This window comes from Danio aesculapii, chromosome 12 (assembly GCF_903798145.1).
Source record: "Danio aesculapii chromosome 12, fDanAes4.1, whole genome shotgun sequence".
Taxonomy (NCBI): Eukaryota; Metazoa; Chordata; class Actinopteri; order Cypriniformes; family Danionidae; genus Danio; species Danio aesculapii.
The window spans coordinates 4,504,411-4,528,276 of NC_079446.1; the positions used below are offsets into that span (position 1 = coordinate 4,504,411).

The window sequence follows — 23,866 nt, forward strand, 5'->3', positions numbered from 1 at the left end:
AAGAAGATATTTTGAAGAATGCTGCACGCATTGACTTCCATAGTAGGATAGACAATTACCGTGGAAGTCAATGACTACGTTTACATGGACATCAGTAATCAAATTATTTGCCTTAATCTATTTAAGATAATAATAAGATTAAGATGTTTACATGAGCTGCTTTTTGAATGTTCCTTTCATGATCCTGATTCACATGTTGTAACACATAATTCGATTAATGTCATTGCGTCACTGCGCTAATCCACGTATCCTCCGGAGTTTTATGTCGTTTCGGGTGTTTCAATTTTAATTTGTCGACTTTAACTGCAGTTTGGCACTTTCACTTTCATTCAGGAACATTTCATGCATGCCCCCCTTACAAACAAGATATTGGATGGGAGTATGAACTGCTGGAGGAGTGTAGTTTTAATGTAATTTCATACCGCACGCTGAATGGGAGAAATAAAACCTCTGCATTTCGCCATGCAGGTGTCTGTAGTCTTCACTGACTCGGTAGCTGCAGATAATAGTGTCAGACAGCCGTGTGTGTATAGACTATCCTGTCGCAAAATGCAGCGAAAAGTCCATGACGGTAATATATTGATTAAGGTGTCTACATGTCTGTACTGCACTTCAATAATGCGACTAAAATCGGGATACTCCACATGTCTTAATTCCATTACACTTTAGTTGGATTATAACCTTAGTCGAATTCAATTATTAAAAAATCGCTGTTTACATGGTTAACTTTTAATCAGAGTATTGTCTTAATTTAGTTATTGTTGTCCATGTAAAAGTCCTCATTGAGTGTCATCAACCGAGCGTTAGCTCTAACGTTAATGTCTAGATGTATGTTTGCACCAAGGTCATTTTTTGTCAGGTCAACAACAGGCCCAGTTGTATGTATTTCTGTCATGTTTTTACAGAGGTGAAAATGATCCCATTATCTCTGGGATACACAAGATAGGGCCTAAAAGGGATTGTTGACACAAAAATGAAAGTTTACTCACTCTTTACTCTCCTACAAGTGCTTCCAAAGCTATAAAATTAGTCTTATTCTGTTGAAGATAATTTGAAGAGGGAGGAAAAATTGCAGTCTACTATTAAATTCAATGATTAGAGGTTTTCAGCATTCTACAAAATATCTTCTTTTGTATTCAACAGAAGAAAGAATCTCTGGTTTCCTTTAACTTTTCCTTTAATGACATGTTATTTACACTGTAAAAAAGGCAGGGTTACACAAAAATGTATTCATGTTGTCCCAGCACAAATCCATTAAGTTAATGTAACAAATGTAAGCGGATTGAACATAAAACAATGAAGTTGTCCCCAAAAAATCGTAAGAATTTAGTTGTTTTGAGCTCATTTTTAATAAGTAGTTTGAACAAGCAGCAAAAATAGTTAAAGTTTAAAGAGATATTAGGTAATAGTTCACCCCAAAATGAAATTTGCCTTTAATTTTTTGGTAACACTTTACAATCAGGTTCATTAGTTGATGCATTTACTAACATTAACTAATCATGAACAACACTTGTACAGCATTAATTAATCATAATTGAACATTTACTAATGCATTATTAACATCCAAGTCCATGCTTGTTAACATTAGTTAATGCACTGTGAGTTAACATGAACTAACAATGAACAACTGTATTTTCATTAACTAACATGAACAAATACTGTAGTAAATGTATTGTTCATTGTTTGTTCATGTTAGTAAATACATTAATTAACTTTAACTAATGAACTTTATAGTAAAGTGTGACCAATTTATTTATCCTCAGCCCCAGATGTAGGGCGTTTTCTTCAGTAGAACATTACAGAAGATTTTCAGTTGAAACCGTGGTGCTTGATATGACATGAAATGCAATTAAATTGCTACCGTCACTTTAAGAACACACACAGAAACATATACAATGAGCTAAAGGTAATAATATGGTTGTAATTAATGTTAATCTAATGCACTGTCAGTTAACAAGCAAGAACATTGAAGGACTTTATTAGCATTACACTAACAAATATTTTTACTTACTGTAATTACTGTATTATTACTTCATTACTGTAATAACTATAGTGTTCACTGTAAATACATTAACATTAAAGGAAAAGTTCATTCAAAAATGCTAATTCTGCCATCATTTACTCACGCTTCACTTATCACAAGCCTGTGTGAGTTTCTTCTGTTGAATACAAAAGCAGGTATTTTGAAAAATGTTAGAAACCTGTAACCATTGATTTCCATAGGATTTGTTTTTTCTTCCTTAGAAAGTCAATGGTTACCGCTTTTGAACATTTTTCAAAATATCTTCTTGAACAAGCAGCAAAAATAGTTAAAGTTTAAAGAGATATTAAGTAATAGTTCACCCTAAACTGAAATTTGCTTTAATTTATTTATCCTCAGCCCCAGATGTAACGCTTATTCTTCAGTAGAACATTACAGACGATTTTCAGCTGAAACTGTGGTGCTTGATATGACATGAAATGCAATTAAATTGCTACCGTCACTTTAAGAACACTCACAGAAACATATACAATGAGCTAAAGGTAATAATATGGTTGTAATGTTAATCTAATGCACTGTGAGGTAACAAGCAAGAACATTGAAGGACTTTATTAGCATTACACTAACAAATATGTTTTACTTACTGTAATTACTGTATTATTACTTCATTACTGTAATAAATGAAGTGTTCACTGTAAATACATTAACATTAAAGAGATAGTTCATCCAAAAATGCAAAGTTTGTCATCAAATACACACTCTTCACTTGTCACAACCCTGTTTGCGTTTCTTTCTTCTGTTGAAAACAAAAGAAGATATTTTAAAAAATGGTAGAAACCTGTAACCACTGACTTCCATAGTATTTGTTTAACATTCTGTGGAAGTCAATGGTTACCGGTATTTCAAAGTATCTTCTTTAGTGTTTCTAAGATTTGGAACTTGAGAGTGAGTAAATGGTGAGCGAATGTACATTTTTGGGTGAACTATCCCTTTAATTAATGTAACCTTTTGTGAAGTATGAGGAAAGTACTTAATGTAACCTATTGTGAAGTATGACCAAAGTACACTACACTTATTTTAGATGTGCTGACTAACATTAAACATCTTAACAATTTTAAAACACAATCCCTTTAATTAATAACTAAAAAGTTATAATATAACTATAGTGTGTTATTCAGTCAATGCATTTAATAAGCCACCTAAATGTTTCAATATATATGCCATTATAGTTCAACAACAGTATCTTAAAGATGTACAGGGATCCTACTTAAAGAGGCAGTTGACCCAAAAATGAAGATTAGCCTGTTTACCCCCGCTCAGGAAAGATGTAGGTGACTTTTAAAGTTTTAAATGACTTTATATTAAGTGGCCTTAACTAATATGTGCGTATTAATCATTTGGTACAACGTACTTACTGTAAAAATACATGTTTTTACATTGGTCTTATGATTGATTAAAAACATGCATGTAATTACATATGTAAATAATTTCTGTAATTACAGCTTTAATTACACTGTTGACCATTCCATACACCTTAACCCAGTGTTTCCCAACCCTGTTCCTGGAGGCACACCAACAGTTCATGTTTTGGATGTCTCCCTCATCTGACCCATTAACTTCAGGTTTTGGAGTCTCTTCTAATGCAGAGTTTCCCAACCCTGTTCCTGAAGGCACGCCAACAGTACACATTTTCATCCTCTCCCTAATCAAACACACATGAAACAACTCATCAGAACACTAGAAGAGACTCCAAAACCTGAAGTTAATGGGTCAGATGAGGGAGACATCCAAAACATGAACTGTTGGTGTGCCTCCAGGAACAGGGTTGGGAAACACTGCCTTAACCCACCTTTAAACCTACCCATACCACCAAACCTGTCCCGAATCCTACTCGTATACGACTAGGGTGTTCTGCAATACATTATCAACACAGTAAGTACATTGTATTTATTTTTTGATGCAACTACATAGTAGTTAAGGCCTCGTAATATAAAATAGGACCGATTTTATTATTATTATTTTTATTTTTTATTTGAAATGGTTGATTAATAAAAGTCACAAGAACCACAACAGCACTTTGAGAGTCAAAAAAAGCAAGACTAAATCAAATATTAGGTTTAATGAAGAAACTAATGTTAAGAGGCACGACTTTGGGTTTTAATAATGCATTAGTAAATGTTAGAGACAAGAACAAGAATTGAAAATGTGTACGTAAAAACAACCTCCTCTACTTTAAAGCATGACGAACGTTATTTATATACTTAATATAGTCAAATTTAAGTACGATCTTTGTTTTTCAAGTTTAATCTGACGTCATAATTTTTGAAGAAGAAAAGTAGAGCTTGTAAAATGTTTAAGTGTACTACAAAGAGAGTTAAAGCAGACTTTTTCACAGGAGCTAAGCTAAATTACAATTAAATATTAAACTGATGAAAACAGAAGGCCTTCACATTCTTGAAGGGTGTAACTTGGTAGAGCTGAAGATAAGTTTCATGCTTGAGCAACACCTTTGCCAAATATTTAACATTTTTACCTGAAAGTGAACTGAGCTTACTTTAGTTGGATGATTTTGTTTCACGTGTTGAGCCTCATTAAGTAATAAGTAAAACTTGGTATGTTTGTATTTTTATGGCGATCATGTGTATGATCTGACAGATAACTCAAGCATTTCCTCGTAATTCATCAAACCGAGCGGTTTATTTTCAGAAGCAATTGTGAAAGCTGGAATAACTTGTTTAACTCCTCCATGGTATTGACGTTGGAAGAAGTTAAACAGATATCAATAACCCAGATCAAAAACATGTGAAATCTACAGTAAAAACACAAACAGGGAATAATCACAATACGATAAGAATCACAATAAAAAAAGAAGTTTGTCAGTGAAAAAATAATTGATGGTGGTTCATTTTTACTTTAAAATTGCATTACATATTCGCAAGGTAATTCAGTGTCAACAAGTTAAAAGGTTTATATTACACTCCAGAATTGCTCTGTTATTTTTAATCCATATTTAGATCAATTGTGGATAAAGCAGGTGAGGCGGTGGCGCAGTAGGTAGTGCTGTCACCTCACAGCAAGAAGGACGCTGGTTCGAGCCTCAGCTGGGTCAGTTGGCATTTCTGTATTGAGTTAGCATGTTCTCCCCGTGTTCGCATGGGTTTCCTCTCAAGTCCAAAGACATGTGCTGAAGGTAAATTGGGTAAGCTAAATTATCCGTAGTGTGTGTGTGTGTATGTGTGTGAATGAGTGTGTATGGATGTTTCCCAGTGATGGGTTGCAGCTGGAAGGGCATCCGCTACGTAAAACATATGCTGGATAAGTTGGCGGTTCATTCCAATGTGGCGACCCCAGATTAACAAAGGGACTAAGCCGTAAACAAAATGAATGAATACATAAAACATATGCTGGATAAGTTGGCGGTTCATTCCACTGTGGCAACCCCAGATTAACAAAGGGACTAAGCCGAAAAGAAAACGATTGAATGATGGATTAAACATAATTATTAATTCAATTATAGCCCAAATTAACCCAATTTATTGGCTTGTCCATATTTTGGTTAAATATATACACTAAAATAACCCAGTATTGGCAGTTTAGTTATTAAAAATTATTACACATTGTTTCTTTTTCATTTTTATTTTTTAGCTATAGAACTGTTAAGTTCACTTAACTTCATTGTTATAAGTATGCACAGTTTGTTTACTTATTAATTTAAAGGCATTGAGTTTACTTCAACTAATCTCTTTTTACAGTGTTTACACATCACAGTTCTGTTTTGAAGAAGCGTTAATGCTATGTGTTGCAGTTTAGCTATTTTTTATTAACATTTTTGAAAATAATACTAATAATCAAACCATTAAATACATTCGTCCTTTAAAATTGTAATTATTTTTCCCAAGAGCTGTTTACCGCATTTTTTTGCGACACGTTTAAACATAAAAGTTTTAACAACTCATTTTTTTTCAGGCAGCATGGTGGCACAGTGGGTAGCACAATCTCCTCACAGCTAGAAGGTCGCTGGTTCGAGCCTCGGCTGGGTCAGATTGCGTTTCTGTGTGGAGTTTGCATGTTCTCCCAGTGTTGGCAAGGGCTTCCTCTGGGTGCTCCGGTTTCTCCAAGTCCAAAAAGATGCGGTACAGGTGAATTGGGTAAGCTAAATTGTCCATAGAGTATGTGTGTGAATGAGTGTGTATGGATGTTTCCCAGTGATGGGTTGCAGCTGGAAGAGCATCCGTAATGTAAAACATATGCTGGATAAGTTGGCGGTTCATTCCGATGTGGCGACCCACATAATAATAAAGGAATTAAGCCGAAAATGAACGAATAAATGATGGATAAAACATAATTATTAATTCAATTATAGCCCAAATTAACCCAATTTTTTGGCTTGTCCATATTTTGGTTAAATATATACACTAAAATAACCCAGTATTGGGAGTTTAGTTATTAAAAATTATGCACAGTTTGTTTACTTATTCATTTAAAGGCATTGAGTTTACTTCAACTAATCACTTTTTACAGTGTTTACACATCACAGTTCTGTTTTGAAGAAGCGTTAATGCTATGTGTTGCAGTTTAGCTATTTTTTATTACCGTTTTTGAAAATAATACTAATAATCAAACTGTTAAATACATCCGTCCTTTAAAATTGTAATAATTTTTCCCAAGAGCTGTTTACCGCATTTTTTTGCGACACGTTTAAACAGTTTTAACAACTCATTTTTTTTAATAGCTACTATTTTTCAGGCAGCATGGTAGCACAATCACCTCACAGCTAGAAGGTCGCTGGTTCGAGCCTTGGCTGGGTCAGATGGCGTTTCTGTGTGGAGTTTGCATGTTCTTCCAGTGTTGGCAAGGGCTTCCTCTGGGTCCTCCGGTTTCTCCAAGTCCAAAAAGATGCGGTACACGTGAATCGGGTAAGCTAAATTGTCCGTAGAGTATGTGTGTGAATGAGTGTGTATGGATGTTTCCCAGTGATGGGTTGCAGCTGGAAGAGCATCCGTAATGTAAAACATATGCTGGATAAGTTGGCGGTTCATTCCGATGTGGCGACCCCTATAATAATAAAGGGACTAAGCCGAAAATGAATGAATAAATGTTAGTATTTTTCAAGATACTAGTTGTCAGCTTAAAGTGCAATTTAAAGGCTTAATTAGGTTAATTAAGCAAGTCATTGGACAACAATGGTTTGTTCGGTAGCCAATCGAAAATAATTGACCTTGCAGTTTATTACAAGGATTTTCTACCTTAATATACAACACCAACCCAGATGATATATCACTTTAAATGATTAAAAATGTTCATTAAAGTCACTTTTTTAAACTTTTAAAGGTTAAACATTGATAAAAAGAAAGTTCAAGGTCCCATAATTCAATTTAGAATCATAAATAAATGGGAAAAAAATAAAAACATGAGTTACAAAATATGGAAATCTGCTAATTTACCGATGTTTTTTTACAGCGTGGTTTCTACTAGCGACCGGTTTGAGGCTGTTTTGGAGCTCTGAACACTGTTGTTGTAGTTGTTGTTTGTGTTGTTGATTCGCAAGTGGGTGATAAAGACCGAGGGGAAGTGGAGGTGTTGCTCTCGGAGGGAGGTGGATGTCATTACTGTGCGTCTAACGCAGAGTTTACAGGCACTGTAAGGCCTAATGGCAGCTAATGTGTTTATGAGGGCCCAGGTGTGCCTCTTTAAGCAACAGTAGCACTACAGCCTCAATTCATACCGCAATCAGAGCAATTCAATGAACTGTGCCGTGTTTCAATCTGGGTCTGAAGGCCGGTTTATTTCAGCAGATTTCAAGAGTTCGACGCACAGGTCAGGTTGACAGATTTGGTTGTCATGAAGTGATTTTAAAGAGATAATATTAACATTTTTTCTCACTCATGTCATTCTAAACTCTCTTTTTTGTGTGTGGAATGCAAAATTGAACACACGTGGGTTTCATCTTTTACAAATTGAACATAAAATAATTAAGTTGTCCCCCAAAAAACCCCCAAAAACATTATAAATAATTAGATTTTAGCAAGTATACACTGTAAAAAGTGATTAATTTAAATAAATAAATAAACAAACCCTTTGCCTTAAAAATGTTGATTTTACTCAAAAAATTTAAGTATTTCTGTTGTAACTTTTAGAAATTATGTTAAGAGAACTTCACAGTTCTATTTGTCCACATAGTACATTTACTTAATAGTTTAAAGGCAATGAGTTTACTCACTTTTTCAACTAATAGCTTCTGGAAGTTACAAGAAAAACTCATGTCTTTGTGTTTGATTTATTTATTTCCAATGTAAAAAAAATAGCCCGAAAAGAAATACAATTTAAAGAAATAGATCACCTAAAAATTATATTTTATTATTATTATTATTACTGTTGAATGCCTGTTACTGTTACTGCCTTAATTCATACCGCAATCAGAGCAATTCAATGAACTGTGCCGTGTTTCAATCTGGGTCTGAAGGCCGGTTTATTTCAGCAGATTTCAAGAGTTCGACGCACAGGTCAGGTTGACAGATTTGGTCGTCGTGAAGTGATTTTAAAGAGATAATTTGCAGATAATATTAACATTTTTTGTCACTCATGTCATTCTAAACTCTCTTTTTTGTGTGTGAAATCCAAAATTGAACACACGTGGGTTTCATCTTTTACAAATTGAACATAAAACAATTAAGTTGTCCCCAAAAAAACTTAAGAATTGTGCTGTTACAACTCATTATAAATAATTAGATTTTAGCAAGTATACACTGTAAAAAGTGATTAATTAAAATAAATACATGCCTTAAAAATGACATGTTGATTTGACTAAAAAATTTAAGTATTTCTGTTGTAAATTTGAAATATTATGTTAAGAGAACTTAACACTTCTATTGATCCATATAGTACATTTACTTAATAGTTTAAAGGCAATGAGTTTACTCACTTTTTCAACTAATAGCTTCTGGAAGTTACAAGAAAAACTCATGCCTTTGTGTTTGATTTATTTATTTCCAATGTAAAAAGATGTTTCCCGAAAAGAAATACAATTTAAAGAAATAGATCACCTAAAAATTATATTTTATTATTATTATTATTATTATTATTATTATTATTATTATTATTATTATTATTTTGCAGTATCCTACACTTAAATACAAAATCTTCTTAATTAAAATGAGCTGAAACGACTTTTGGAAGAAAAATTGGGACAACGCTATTGTTTTATGTTCAATACACTTAGATTTGTTGTAACAAGTAAAACTAAGTGAAGTTTAGTTATAAACAAATTTCGAGAGGATCACGTGCTTATGATTGCTAGCGGCTGGATCCGCATTATCCAATTCTCAATGCACCAATCAGACGACTCCTAAGCTACTACAAATACCCTGGGTTACGTACCACTGCTATCTTCGTTTTGAAGAATCCCCCCATCCACCCCTACTCCTCCTTCTTCCTAGATTGGTGACACGGTGGCTCAGTGCTTAGCACTGTTGCCTCACAGCAAGAATGTCTCTGGTTCTAGGCTTTACCAAACCAGCAGACATTTCTGTGTGGAGTTTGCATTTTCTCCCCGTGCTCACGTGGGTTTCCCCCAGGTTCCCCGGTTTCCTCCCACCGTCCAAAAAACATGCAACATAAGCTAATTGACTAATTCAAACCGGCACTATAGACATGCTCCTAGTAAATGGTTATCTCTCAAGAGCAATCACTGGCTGTTCATTGGTTATTACAGCGGGGGAGTTCTCGAGATCTACCTGAGCTCAAACTCCCCTCTCGCTTTGCAACGAGAGGGAGCCCCGGGCTCGAGGATCTTATGAGCTCAGGGCTCTCTCCCGGGACAGCATGCCAAACAAGCTTATAATTAATCATCAGCTAAGTGTGAACTCTTGAATTTGTATTGGGACAACATGAATGAACTGCGGGGAACCCTGCATTTTTTAGTGTACACTGTAAAAAAAATGTTGGTTTCCACAGAATCGATTTGCACCGAGACAACATAAAGGAATTAAGTTAACATAGTAGTTTTTACAAATTTAAGTAGACTGAACATAAAAGAATTCAGTTGTCCCTTTAAAAACCTCAAAAGTTATGTTGTTTCATTGTAAATAAGCAGTTTGAACATATCAAACGCCATTTTTTGAGTGTATGTGCAGAATTATACAAATTAAGTTACGTCAACTCCAAGTTACAATGGGTTTACTCATTCATTCATTTTATTTTCGGCTTGCTCCCTTTATTACTCCGGGGTCGCCACAGCGGAATGAACCACCAACTTATCCAGCATATGTTTTATGCAGACCTTCCAGCTGCAACCCATCACTGGGAAACACCAATACACTCTTACATTCACACTACGGACAATTTAGCCTACCCAATTCACCTGTACCGCATGTCTTGGCACTGTGGGGGAAACCGGAGCACCCGGAGGAAACCCACACGAACACAGGGAGAACATGCAAACTCCACACAGAAATGCCAACTGACCAAGCCGGGGATCATTCTACCCACTGCGCCACCGTGACGCCTTGGTTTACCAACTGTTTTTTTTTTTTAATAAGGCAGCAGATTTACTCAGTAAAGTCAACTAATCATTTTAAAAGCAGCAGGTTAACTCAATTATTTTAAGTAAAGCCAACTAATCCATGTTTTTCCATTAAAAAGTCATCATTTTTAGTGAAGTCTGCCTAATATTTATTTAAAGAGCGTCCACCCGAAGCATCTGTTACGTCATGTCTGCTTGTTAAAGGTCATTTGGATGCAGCGTCTGACGTGCTGTGTTTACCTTACAGACCAAACTGCAGCAGTAAGAACAAACTGTGTGTCCAGACCTCCACCTTCACCAGCAGCTGATCTCAGGCCAGTCATACACTACACTGGTTAAAAATGCTGTGTTCCACACAATCGATTTGTGTTTGGACAACATGAAGGAATTAAGTTAACTAGATTTCACAAAATATAAGTGGACTGAACTTAAAACAATTAGGTTGTCCCCCAAAAACCTCAAGAATTGTGTCGTTTCAGCTTATTTTAATAAGTACTTTGAACAAACAGCAAACATCTGTTTTTTGTATCTACACTACACATCAAATCCTGTCTGCGTTAACTCACTGTAATATCCCTCATCCGGCCAGACCTCGGTCCATATCTGAACAGCAGTTGTGGTACGGACAGTCCGTGTATGGTTGTGCGATTACATCATACAACTTTTGGCATTGAGTAACAGAGCATTTTCATTCTGACCTTCCTCTTCGACTGTGGGAAGGGAATCCACCCGACATCAGCAGTCTGATCCACGAGAAGAAAAAAAAACCTCATTCGCTTATGAGCACATCATTCACATGCCCTCCCAAATCATAACCACAAACAAATTACAAACATTGTTTGTATTTATTTGTTATGTAACTTTTGTCAGATCATTTCAAGGGAATTTTTTTTATTATAAATTATCAAAAGTTCAGTTATGAGCTGATAATAATGTGAAATAAAATACTAAGTTTAATTAACAGAATTAGTTTATTGCTATTTAATTCAGTTTAATAATATAATATAAAGTAATAAAATATAAAGTAATATAATATAATGTAATATAATATAATGTAATGTAATATAATATAATATAAAATAATTTAATAAAATATAATAAAACATAATATAATATAAAATAATATAATATAATGTAATGTAATGTAATATAATATAATATAAAATAATTTAATAAAATATAATAAAATAAAATAAAATATAATATAATATAATATAAAATAATTTAATAAAATATAATAAAATATAATGTAATATAATAAAATTTAATATAATATAATATAATGTAATATAATATAATATAAAATAATTTAATAAAATATAATATATAATATAAAATAATATAATAAAATATAATATAATATAATATAATAAAATTTAATATAATAAAATATAATATAATAAAATTTAATATAATATAATATAATATAATATAATATAATATAATATATAGATGTTTTCCAAAATACATATTATGGTATAATATAATATGATAAAATATAATGTATTGTGATGTGATGTAAAGTAATGTAATGTAATATAATATAATGTAATATTTGTTTTAATAGTTTGCAAAAATTATTCTAATATCTAAAATGAAATAAAAATAATCTGAATAATAATAAAATAAAATAAACTATAATATAATATAATATAATATAATATACAGACATTTTACAAAATGCATATTATAGGAATAATATAATATAAAATTTGTTTCAATAAATATTGTTTGCTAAAATTATTGTAATATCTAACATGGAATAAAAATAATAATAATTTTAACATATACATTTTAGCACATTGTGTATTAACAAAAAAAAAATAGAAAAATAAAGTTAATTCATAAATGAACATTGACTAATAATACATGTAAACCATTTTGAAAATCATTCATCAATTATTCGTTTTATTAATTTTATCAAGTTGAAGAAATATATATATATATAATTTTATTTTATTTTAATTATTATTTTGTGTTTATTTTTATTTTTTATTGATTATTTATTTTGTTTTCATCACTTGTGTACCAAAAAAAGTACTAAATATCCACTATTTGACTTTTTAAAAACATCTCTGTTCTTGTTCATATGTTTACAACCAATTTTGTAAAAAGCGCAATCCTGATATCATAAACTAAAGACAATTAATATTGAATTTTAGGATAGTTTTGCCAAATTCAAATAGATAAGATTATGAAGGTCATTTACTCAGGAGAAACACTTAACCCCCCCATAACAATAGGAAAACATAATAGAATAGAGAAATAATCTGTGCAGATCAGATCAAACTGAGGCTCTAGCGAATACAAACCCGCATCGATAAACTAAATCTATTTCTTCCCATTTGAGCAGCTCAACTCCAAGTGGATGAAGAATAAACAGCACAGTGATGTTTTAAGTTTGATGTGTTCATGAGAAAACAGAGCTGTGTTTATTTAGCCGGTGTGTGAAGAGCAGGCCCCAAAAGATGGACCCTGAAGAAAACAGAAGAAGACGAACGTGTGAAGACTCCACCATTTGCTAAAGTGTGAAGGAGCGCTCACCTATATAACACACGAGAAGACCAACGCGGGCATTAGAAGACAAGAAACAGAGAGAGAAACGTCATCTGACGGAGAAAAGAAGACTTTGAAAGAGATCTTCTCCGTTATGAATGCTCAGTGAAGCTTCGATTTGATATTCGATAAAGACCAAAGTGAAGAAAGAGACATGCTGGGTGTGGAAATGTACCCTAGTTTGGCTCTGGGACCTCAGAGATTGAACGACTGCTATTACAGAGGTAAGAAAACAGCATAGATGTGTGTGTGTGTAAGGGTTTCAGAGGTTTAATGAGACTAGCTCAAGTCATCACTCGAAAAATTGAAGTTTGCAAAATGAGATAGCGATGACTAAATGATTTTGGGCTCCTTTATGAGTCCTTTAAAGGGATAGTTCACCCAAAAATGAAAATGACCCCATTTATTCTTCCTTGTGATGTTTATGTCTTCTGTTAAACATTGAAGATATTTTGGAGAATGCTGATTGATGGCAGGGGTGTCATGGTGGCACAGTGGGTAGCATGATCACCTCACAGCAAGAAGGTTACTGGTTCGAGTCCCAGCTGGGTCAGTTGCATGTTTTCCCCGTGTTGGCGTGGGTTTCCTCCGGGTGCTCTTCACAGTCCAAACACATGTGCTATAGGTGAACTGAATAAGCCAAATTGTCCATAGTGTATGTGTCTGAATGAGAGTGTATGGGTGTTTCCCAGTGATGGGTTGCAGCATTATGCATATGCTGGATAAGTTGGCGGTTCATTCCGCTGTGGCGACCCCTGATTAATAAAGGGACTAAGCCGAAAAGAAAATGAATTATTAATTGATGGCTAATGAAAATTACTATTGAAGTCAAAGGGTGCAACCATTCTTCAAAATATCTTCTTTTGTGTTGATGAAAGAAAATCAAGTGAAGGGTGAGAAAATGATGACCGAATTTGTTTATTTATTTATTTATTTTTTGGGTGAACTGTCCCTTTAAGGATGCTTTTTTTCACTTGGAATGAATATTTTATTTTTACTCCACAGACCATTTTAATGTTCCTCAAAGCAGTGTTAGTAATTGAAGTGATTTTCTAAACTGATTGATATCTTTAGTGATTTAGTTGTTTGTAATAATTTTCTATTTTAGGTTTAATTATATTAAGTTTTTTAATGTTGGTTAATATTTATTTCACACAGACTGTTTATAGTTCTTTTTCGCATGTACATACTGTCTACTTAAAACTGGGTGTTATATCTAAACCTAGTTTAGTAGTTGGTTACCTAATATAACCAAGTACATTCTGAGGTAAGTACACATACAGCTGAAGTCAGAATTATTGGCCCCCCTGTTTCTGTTTAATGGAGAGATTTTTTCAACACATTTCTAAACATAATAGTTTTAATAACTCATCTCTAATAACTGATTTATTTTATCTTTGCCATGATGACAGTAAATAATATTTGACTAGATATTTTTCAAGACACTTCTATACAGCTTAAAGTGACATTTAAAGGCTTAACTAGGTTAATTAGGTTAACTAGGCAGATTAGGGTAATTAGGCAAGTTATTGTATAACGATGTTTTGTTCTGTAGACTATCGGAAAAATATAAAGCTTAAAGGGGCTAATAATATTGACCTTAAAATGGGTTTTAAAAAATGAAAAACTGTTTTTTTCTAGCCAAAATAAAACAAATAAGACTTTCTCCAGAAGAAAAAATATTATCAGACATACTGTGAACATTTCCTGAATCTGTTAAACATCATTTGGGAAATATTTAAAAAAGAAAAAAAAAATCAATGGGGGCTAATAATTCTGACTTCAACTGTATACTGTAAAATGCATCCAATAAATTTCACATTTAGTTAAATATAATAACCTTAAAGCAGGAAAACTTCCAAAAACAAACAAACAAAAAATATTACAAGCAGCATTTGAATATTTTAATAATCTAAAAGCTTTTTTAACCCAAGTTAACCCAAAACTGAAATGTGTTTCCTCATCACTTACTAAAGTGGCTCTAAACTTTTATGGGCTGTTTCTCTTGAACACAAAAGGAGATATTCTGAAAAATGTTGGGAAAAAAAACATCCATTGACATCCACAGAACAAAATACTCTGGAAGTTTCTTTATCCCAGCATTCTTCAGAAAATATTCCTCTATGTTCAACAGAAGAAAGAATCTTAAACATGTTTGAAACAAGTAGAGGATGAGTAAATGATGACAGAATTGTCATTTTTGGGTGAACTATCCCTTTAAGAAACACAATGGAAAGACTGTGGGGTTTTTAAAAACTATTTTATCAAAAGTATTTTCTGTACTGATAAAACATGCATTAAGCTATTGTTGGTGTTTCCCAGAGATAGGTTGCGACTGGAAGGTCATCCGCTGCGTAAAAAATATTCTGGATAAGTTGGCGGTTCATTCCGCTGTGGCGACCCCAGATTAATAAAAGGACTAATCCGAAAAAAAAATGAATGAATTAATGAAAAATAATAATAATAAGGGTGGCGCAGTGGGTAGTGCTGTTGCCTCACAGCAAGGTCACTGGTTCAAGCCTCGGCTGGGTCAGTTGGCATTTCTGTGTGGAGTTTGCGTGTTCTCAGCATGGGTTTCCTCTAGGTGCTCCGGTTTCCCCCACAGTCCAAAGACATGTGGTTTTAGACATATGCTGGATAAGTTGGCGGTTCATTCCGTTGTGGCGATCCCAGATTAATAAAGAGACTAAGCCAAAAAGAAAATTAATGAATGAATAATAACAATAATCTAAATATGCAACAAAAAATTCCATGGATGTTAAAGAGGACCTATTATGGACCCTTAGTACAAGATGTAAATAAATCTCTGATGTCCCTTGAGTGTATGTGTGAAGTTTCAGCTTGAAATACTAAACAAATAATGTTTTATAACTCCACAAAGCTGCCCCTTTTAGGCTTTATTCCAAATAGTCTCATTTTAGTGACTGTCGCTTTAAATTCAAATGAGATAGTGCTCTTTTCAAAAGAGGGCGGGGCTACAAATGCCTGTGTGTCAGCATAGTGGCATATTCAAAAACAAGACTATCTTTCTATGCTAATGAGGGAGAGATGGAACACGAGTGGGCGGGGCTTTCCCCCTCTGATGACACGTATGACCCTTCAGAATGTGAATCAAAGTGTTTCTGCAGACTGTTTTTATCAAGTGTGATTAAAAAAATAACATTAATACATTGTTCCAATCAGAAGCTGGTTATATATTCACACTGCTGCCACAACTGTGTTTAAACCTCTTTATAAAAGTGATTTTTGCATAATAGCTCCCCTTTAAAGATTCCACTTAAATTCACTTTTTGAAAACTGTGTCATCCAGAAGTGTCTGTCTGTCCTGCAGATCGAGATGTGCCATTGTACCCGTCCACATGTGAGATGGCAGCTCGCGCTCTTCCTCCTGCACTGCTAAAGCCTCATGCAAACACAGAAACTCCTGCCGCTCCACAGGACAGCGTGAGGATGGAGCTGGAGAACGCGGGTCTGTGGAAGCAGTTCAGCACAGTCGGCACTGAAATGATCGTCACTAAGAAGGGCAGGTGAGCACATGATGAGCGTACACGCATTAAAGCAGTGTTTCTCAACCACGTGTTGAAAAAAAAAATCTTCTTTCTGTTAAACAGAAAGTGGGGTAAGAAAAATATACAGGGGGGCTAATAATTCAGGAGGGCTAATAATTCTGACTTCAACTGTACATCAAGGACGGTTTGAGGGTGAATAACTCATGGGGTTATTTTCATTTTTGGGTAATAATAATAATTCCTTACATTTATATAGCGCTTTTCTGGACACTCAAAGTGCTTTACACATTGGGGGGAATCTCGTCATCCTCCACCAGGGTGCAGCATCCACCTGGATGGCACTACAGCAGCCATATTGCACCAGACCGTACACCATACACTAGCTGATTGGTGGAGAGCAGACAGAGTTATGTAGCCAATTATGCTATAGGGATTGTTAGGAGGCCAGGATAGACAGAGGCCAGTGGGCAGATTTGGCCAGGATGCCAGGGTTAAGCCTCTACTTTTTTTTTCTAAGGACATCCTGGGATTTTTAACAACCACAGAGAGTCAAGACCTCAGTTTAACGTCTCATCCGAAAGACGGCGCTCACTGAGCAGAATAGAGTCCTCTTCACTATACTGGGGCATTAGGACCCACACAGACCACAGGTCTGTCCTCGCCCTCTGCTGGTCTCATTAACATCACTTCCGGCAGCAACCTAGCTTTTCCATGTGGTCTCCCATCCAGGTACTGACTGGGCACAGCCCTGCTTAGCTATAGTGGGCGACCATGTGAGAGTTGCAGAGAGCTAGCTGCCGACTACTCTTTTTAGAAACCCTAGTTGGAGCACATCTAATCAGTCCGTTTGAACTCTTCTGTTCCTCAGGCGAATGTTTCCTCAGCTGCGGGTGAAGCTATCAGGGCTGAACCCGTCTCTGCGTTACATTCTTCTTCTAGACATCGTACCCGTCGATTCCTCTCGCTATCGTTTTCAAGACAACAGCTGGCAGGTGGTTGGAGGAGCAGAGGCTCGACTGCCGGACCGTGTGTTCATCCATCCGGACTCACCGGCAACTGGAGAACACTGGCAGAACCGCACCATATCCTTCCACCGCGCGAAACTCACCAACAACACATTAGATGCACAAGGATATGTGAGTAAAACAATACCCGTGTTTACATGTGCTGTTAAAGTCGTAAATGTTTAATCCTGTTATCTAAATCAGTGATCCCCAAACTTTGGTGTGTGGAAATCACCTGTCGCTCCAGTTTCATCTCCTAGTATTGTCTGTTCAATGCTTTCTCTTTTTTTTGGCTCTTCTGTCTCTTCACTGGGCCCTTTCCCCTTCGCAAAGAAACTTTCCAAAGACATCTGTTTCTTACTCATTTTGCTAGCTGTTGGGTTAAATTTTCAAGTCTAATATATACAGACTGCAAGACAGGGGCCTAACATGAAGGGGCGTAACTTGTAGGAAGTTAGAAAGGCAAAACTTAGTTATTGAGATCCCATTGAACCATGCGAGATGTCACAACAAGATGTTGTAGGCAAAATGGCGGAACGTTTTCACCAAATGTTTTCTTCAAATTTATCCACAACCAATTAATTTAATAACTAATAAACTGACTTCATCTATTTTGTCATGACAGTTAGCCTACTTGGTGTCTAAGGTGTAGGTGTAGAAGGTGGGGGAAGGTGTAGACATTAATAACTGTGATGGTTGGGTTTAGGGTTGTGGTAGGTATAGTCATTAATAGCGATGATGGTTGGGTTTAGGGTTGGGGAAGGTGTAGACATTAATAACTGATGGTTGGGTTTAGGTTTGGGGAGGGTATAGACATTAATAACTGATGGTTGGGTTTAGGTTTGGGGAGGGTGTAGACGTTAATAACTGTGATGGTTGGGTTTAGGTTTGGGGAAGGTGTAGACGTTAATAACAATGAAGGTTGGGTTTAGGGTTGGGGAAGATGTAGACGTTAATAACTGTGATGGTTGGGTTTAGGTTTGGGGAAGGTGTAGACGTTAATAACTGATGGTTGGGTTTAGGTTTGGGGTAAGTGTAGACGTTAATAACAATGAAGGTTGGGTTTAGGGTTGGGGAAGATGTAGACGTTAATAACTGTGATGGTTGGGTTTAGGTTTGGGGAAGGTGTAGACGTTAATAACTGATGGTTGGGTTTAGGTTTGGGGTAAGTGTAGACGTTAATAACAATGAAGGTTGGGTTTAGGGTTGGGGAAGATGTAGACGTTAATAACTGTGATGGTTGGGTTTAGGGTTGGGGAAGGTGTAGACATTAATAACTGTGTTGATTGGGTTTTGGTGTGGAGTAGGTGTAGACGTTATTAACATTAATGGGTCTCCATAACTTCACAAGTTATGCCTCTTCATGTTACTCCCCTGTCTTGCAGTCATACACGGACCCTACTCTAAATTTTGCCACTCAGAGACCAAGATGTAACTAAGAGAATATGGTCATTTTTCAAAATAAAAGATTTTTCTAAATAAAAGATCGTTCAGCTCAGATAATAAATAAAACTGAAATAATTATTGGTTTCTTGTACGGCCCAGTACCAATTGATTTAAATGGCTCAGGGATTGGGGACCACTTTCCTAAATTATCTGTTTAAGGATGATCAGCAGTCCAATATGTCAACATTTCAATGTCTAATTAAAATATATGGACCCTTGAAATTGCTTAAACATAAAATGACCAAACTTGAAAACTAGTGTGTTCTTATGTTTTTGTGTTAATTACTGAACTGTATATCCATTTTTACCAATTTATTAGATGTCATTTAAGAGCCCAAATAGTTTTGGGCCAGTATAAATGGTTTCTTCATGTCATAATAATGCAAGTTATTATAAAGTAGCATTTATTTTATGGCCATTATGTCTTTATGTGACGCATTATTCCTTATGTCTCAGCTATACCACATTTCTAACATTGATTTCCAAACTCTTTTCTGGTAAAGATCATTCTTCACTCCTTGCATCGATATCAGCCACGGGTGCATGTGATCGAGGCCCGTGACGTGCTGATGTGGGGAAGAGCTCAGCACTCTTTCACTTTTCCTGAAACACAGTTCATTACGGTCACTGCATACCAGAACAACAAGGTGAAAGAAAAATAAATGAATCAGAATAATATATCAAATAATTGTCAGTTTTAAATATTGTTCTCTATTAAGACAATAAACTAATCATGACTATCTTCTTGTTTTTATTGTTCTTTCAAAGATCACCGAACTGAAAATAAACTCAAATCCTTTTGCGAAAGGCTTCAGAGAGAATGGCATGAACTGCAAGAAGTAAGTTGCAAACCTTGTAAGACAGCAAGACTGAGAAAACCTTCAAACACAAAAAACACAAACCCTTGTAAGACAGCTAGACTGAGAACGTAACTTTTCTGTTATTTACCCTAGGCAAAGAGATGCAAGACTGAAGAGGAAAATTACATCCAGTCAAGAGGAATGTTTGGATATTGGTGAGGATTATAATGTCTTATTTACTTCAGAATGTACAATCTCATGAATTCAAATCCAATTGAAAAGTAAATGCAAAGACTTTACTAACGACTTGTAATACTTGTTCTAGTCTTTACAAAAAAGTACTTTTGTAAATATGGGCTTGCTGATTTTCCATTCTTTCTTACGAAACACTGTTTTTTCTGCTTCCCTCTCTCAGAGTCATGTGACCCATGTGATTCCACAGAGCTCCTCTCACAATCTGTCGAACTCCCAAGCTCTGCCCTCTCCATTATAAACACCGCCCTTCCAATTACAGACTCTGGTTTTCATACAGAAGTGTCGTCTCACCCAGATCAGACAGACTCTGACCAAACTCTTGTCATTGAACAAGCATTCTTGACCTCTGAGATGCCCTCTTCAATGGAGAGTCAACAACAGACAACCTCTGAAAATAATGTAAACAACGCACTGATGGATGAGTAAGTGCTATAACCTCATAGCTAAATTAAAAGTACAATTTGGGACATCATAATCAAATGATTTTTATCTTTCTTTCTATTACAGAACTGGTCAAATGATGGACCTTTCTGGATACACATCATCTTTCCCAACTCCTCAGCTCAGCTCACATACATCAGTGCCTCAGTCTTCTTCAATGTATTCTGTGGTGTCCTCAACACAGAGCTCAGACCTTGAGCTTCCACGGGCCTCAAGTATTTCATCTCCACACTCTATGCCTGCATATTCCTCCTTACCTTCATCAGAGTATCCTGGCATGAATTCCTCTACAGCTATGCCCGCATCTACGACCTCTCTCCCAGACTCATACCCTTCTATCTCTCACTCCACCTCTTCACACCTTCTCTCATCATCCTCCTACCATTCTCTTCTTCCAACAGACCAATCCCAAGACAACCTAAGCCCCCATACACCTACAAATCCACCCTTCCAATCAATCTCTGCTTGTCAAGGTTCCAGGTTGACTATTGACTCCGGGCAAAATCAGGTGGATGATGGGGGTTTAAGCTCAGCCAATGCAACAACCCCTGCAGTCCCAAACCCAACCCAAACAGCCTTTCCTTTTCCCCCGGTGCAACCCACCAATGACCCTGATCCAACATCCCCTCCATGTCAAAGTATACCCCAATCTGCCTTACCATATCAGCAAGTCTCACAATGCAACCAAATTTCCACCCCTTCTGATCCAAATACAACTCCAACTGCATTCCCCTTCCCTCCATCAGGACAGTCCACTCCTAACTCTATTATGGTATCTTCCAATCTTAACACAACAGTCTTCCCCTTTCCCCCTGTCCAGCAGCAACTCAACTTGAGTACCTCTGGACCTAGTCCAGCAACTGGTTCTTTTCCAGTTTCCCAGCCCTCAGGCTTGAGTACAATCCCAGCAATTCCAAACCCAGTTCATCCTACAACTGGGTCCTTCTCCTTCCCTTCCACCAATGCTATCCATCAAGGCCCAATGCAGTCTGTTCCCAATACATTGCACCCAAGCACAGCATACACATTCCCTGCATCTCTGCCCAAACACACCACCCCTGGTCCTCTCCCAAACCCTGCACCAACTTCTTACCCCTTCCCAACTCCAATCCAACCAGGTCCACATCCTCTCCAGAGTTTGACACTTCCCTCACCCTGCTCAATCCCTAATACAACCCAAATTCAATCCACCTTTCCCCAGTCATACCATAATCCCTCCTTCTCTCACATTCCACCCCAAATGGCAAACCCCTCTCAAATCACCTCCCAGTCCTTTCCCCCACTCCAAACCTCAAGTGCCCCTCAGTTACTATCTCAATCCTTAACTCATCCCCAGTGTCCTCCTCCTTCAAACGCATACCCTGCTGTAGCTCCCACAGAGATAGGCACCTTCTCACAGCTCAACTCTGCCACCCCCTATCTACCAGATGTGGTACTGCACCCTTCCCTGCTTCCTTCTCTCGATCCCTCACTCTCCTCCTCTGCTCCACCATCCCTTTATAACCCATTTTCTTCCTACTCACTACGTCTTTGCCAGGATCCTCGGTCCTCCCTGCATTTACCCCTCAGACATATTTATAGACAGCCACAACATGCTCATGGTCAGGGCTCTTACTTTGACCTTGGAGGAAGGACAGTGTTCTGATAAGAAACAGAAAACAACCAGCAGGTCAAGAGCTGGCAATTAAGATGTTTGGAGATGGATGCACTGCATTGGAGGACCTCTGAGACAACAAGAGATGAACCAAGACATTGTAGTTTGAAGTGTAAAACTTCACAGCTCAAAAATAAACCTCGATTCTGCTGTTTTTTAAATAGTTTGAATGCTTTTGTGAAGTTTTATTCAGAGTAATGCTTGATGAAGTTGAATAATGATGTATATTTTTCGTATTTCCGTTCATACCATTGAATTACAAAATAAAATGTTGATGAGTTTAATTTATTATTTTAATATTGTTATTTTTCAATCTTGTGTGTTTGTGTGAATGTGTAAATATACGAAATACACAATCTATGTTGGTCCAAAAATGTATTTGGATGCTAAGGATAACAAAATGTACAATTCCTGGCAGTTTCCTGGCAGTGTGACCACTAAAAAAATAAAGTAATCTGATACATGGAAAATATGTAAATTATGTTCATGACAGATGAGTTTATATTTGAATTTTAAATGTATAAAATGTCATATTTGCAACATATATTTTGAAATTTTAATAATTGGCATTACTGTATAATAAATATATGGAAAATATTAGATATATGAACATATTCATTCATTCATTTATTTTATTTTCGGTTCAGTCCCTTTATTAATCAGGGGTTGCCACAGCGGAATGAACCACCAACTTATCCAGTATGTATTTTACGCAGCAGATGCCCTTCCAGCCGCAACCCAGTAGTGGGGAAACACCCATACAATCACAAGCGCACACACACTCATACACTACGGCCAATTTAGCTTATTCAATTCACCTATAGCGCATGTCTTTGGACTGAGGGGGAAACCGGAGAACCCGGAGGAAACCCACGCCAACATTTGAAGCGGTTCAAAAACTTTTCTCAAATTGTATAAAATATTATTCAAAAAATATAAAAAAATTTTATATGTGTAAAATCCAAAAACGAACTTGTATGTCATTTATGTAATTTGCATATATTGCCATATATCAGATTTCTATGTGGGCATAGATGTATCACATTAGGTACATTAGTTTTACACTAACCAGAAAGTGCAAACTTTCCTTACATACCATTCATTTTCCTTCGACTTTTTATTCATCAGGGGTCACCACGGTGGAATTAACGCCAATTTTTCCAGACTATGTTGTACACAGTGGATGCCTTTCCAGCTGCAACCCAGTACTGGGAAACACCCATACACACAAACACTACGGCCAATTTAGTTTATTCAATTCACCTATACCGCATGTATAAAGTCAAATACTTCTAAATTTAACATTGCTGATCAAGTACTTGGGCAATAGTTAGCAGGTTCAATTGCTTTTGCAGATGCTTCATTTTTAACATTGAGGGAAAAACACTTTGTCAGGCAACCACAACAACCAATGACTTTCTTACAATATATGTATTACACCTCCGAATCATAATGATAAACATTTAACCTGACAGTGATGACGAGAAACAAAAGTAATATCTCTTCTGACACAATATTTAACCATTTGAACCACCAGCTCTGAACATCTGAGGTGATTTCAGGTTTGAATGACATTTGCTCATGGTCAGGTGTTGACAGTGGGTGTGTTAGAGGAACAGTCATTAAAGTGCAGGTGATAATTACCACGGACCCCCTCTCTCATTTTCCCACCTCCATTCATTTCTCTTTCCTCCTTTTT

General features: G+C 36.0%; 1 protein-coding gene across 1 annotated transcript; it reads left to right on the forward strand.

Moving 5' to 3' along the window:
* The first annotated feature begins 12,553 nt into the window (after positions 1-12,553).
* On the forward strand, positions 12,554-22,411 carry tbx6 (T-box transcription factor 6). Its single transcript, XM_056470005.1, has 8 exons — positions 12,554-13,282; positions 16,390-16,585; positions 17,436-17,703; positions 19,521-19,664; positions 19,786-19,856; positions 19,971-20,032; positions 20,233-20,494; positions 20,580-22,411. Exons 1-8 carry the CDS (start codon positions 13,213-13,215, stop codon positions 22,156-22,158), a joined length of 2,652 nt encoding a protein of 883 aa, XP_056325980.1. The 5' UTR covers positions 12,554-13,212; the 3' UTR covers positions 22,159-22,411.
* Positions 22,412-23,866: the final 1,455 nt, after the last annotated feature.

Bases quoted from the DNA above. Each gene is read 5' to 3' on its own strand.
- tbx6 (XM_056470005.1), top strand. From the start codon at position 13,213: ATGCTGGGTGTGGAAATGTACCCTAGTTTGGCTCTGGGACCTCAGAGA. The intron at 16,586-17,435 runs GTGAGCACATGA...TCTGTTCCTCAG, and splicing joins ATCGTCACTAAGAAGGGCAG to GCGAATGTTTCCTCAGCTGC. The intron at 20,495-20,579 runs GTAAGTGCTATA...TTTCTATTACAG, and splicing joins AACAACGCACTGATGGATGA to AACTGGTCAAATGATGGACC.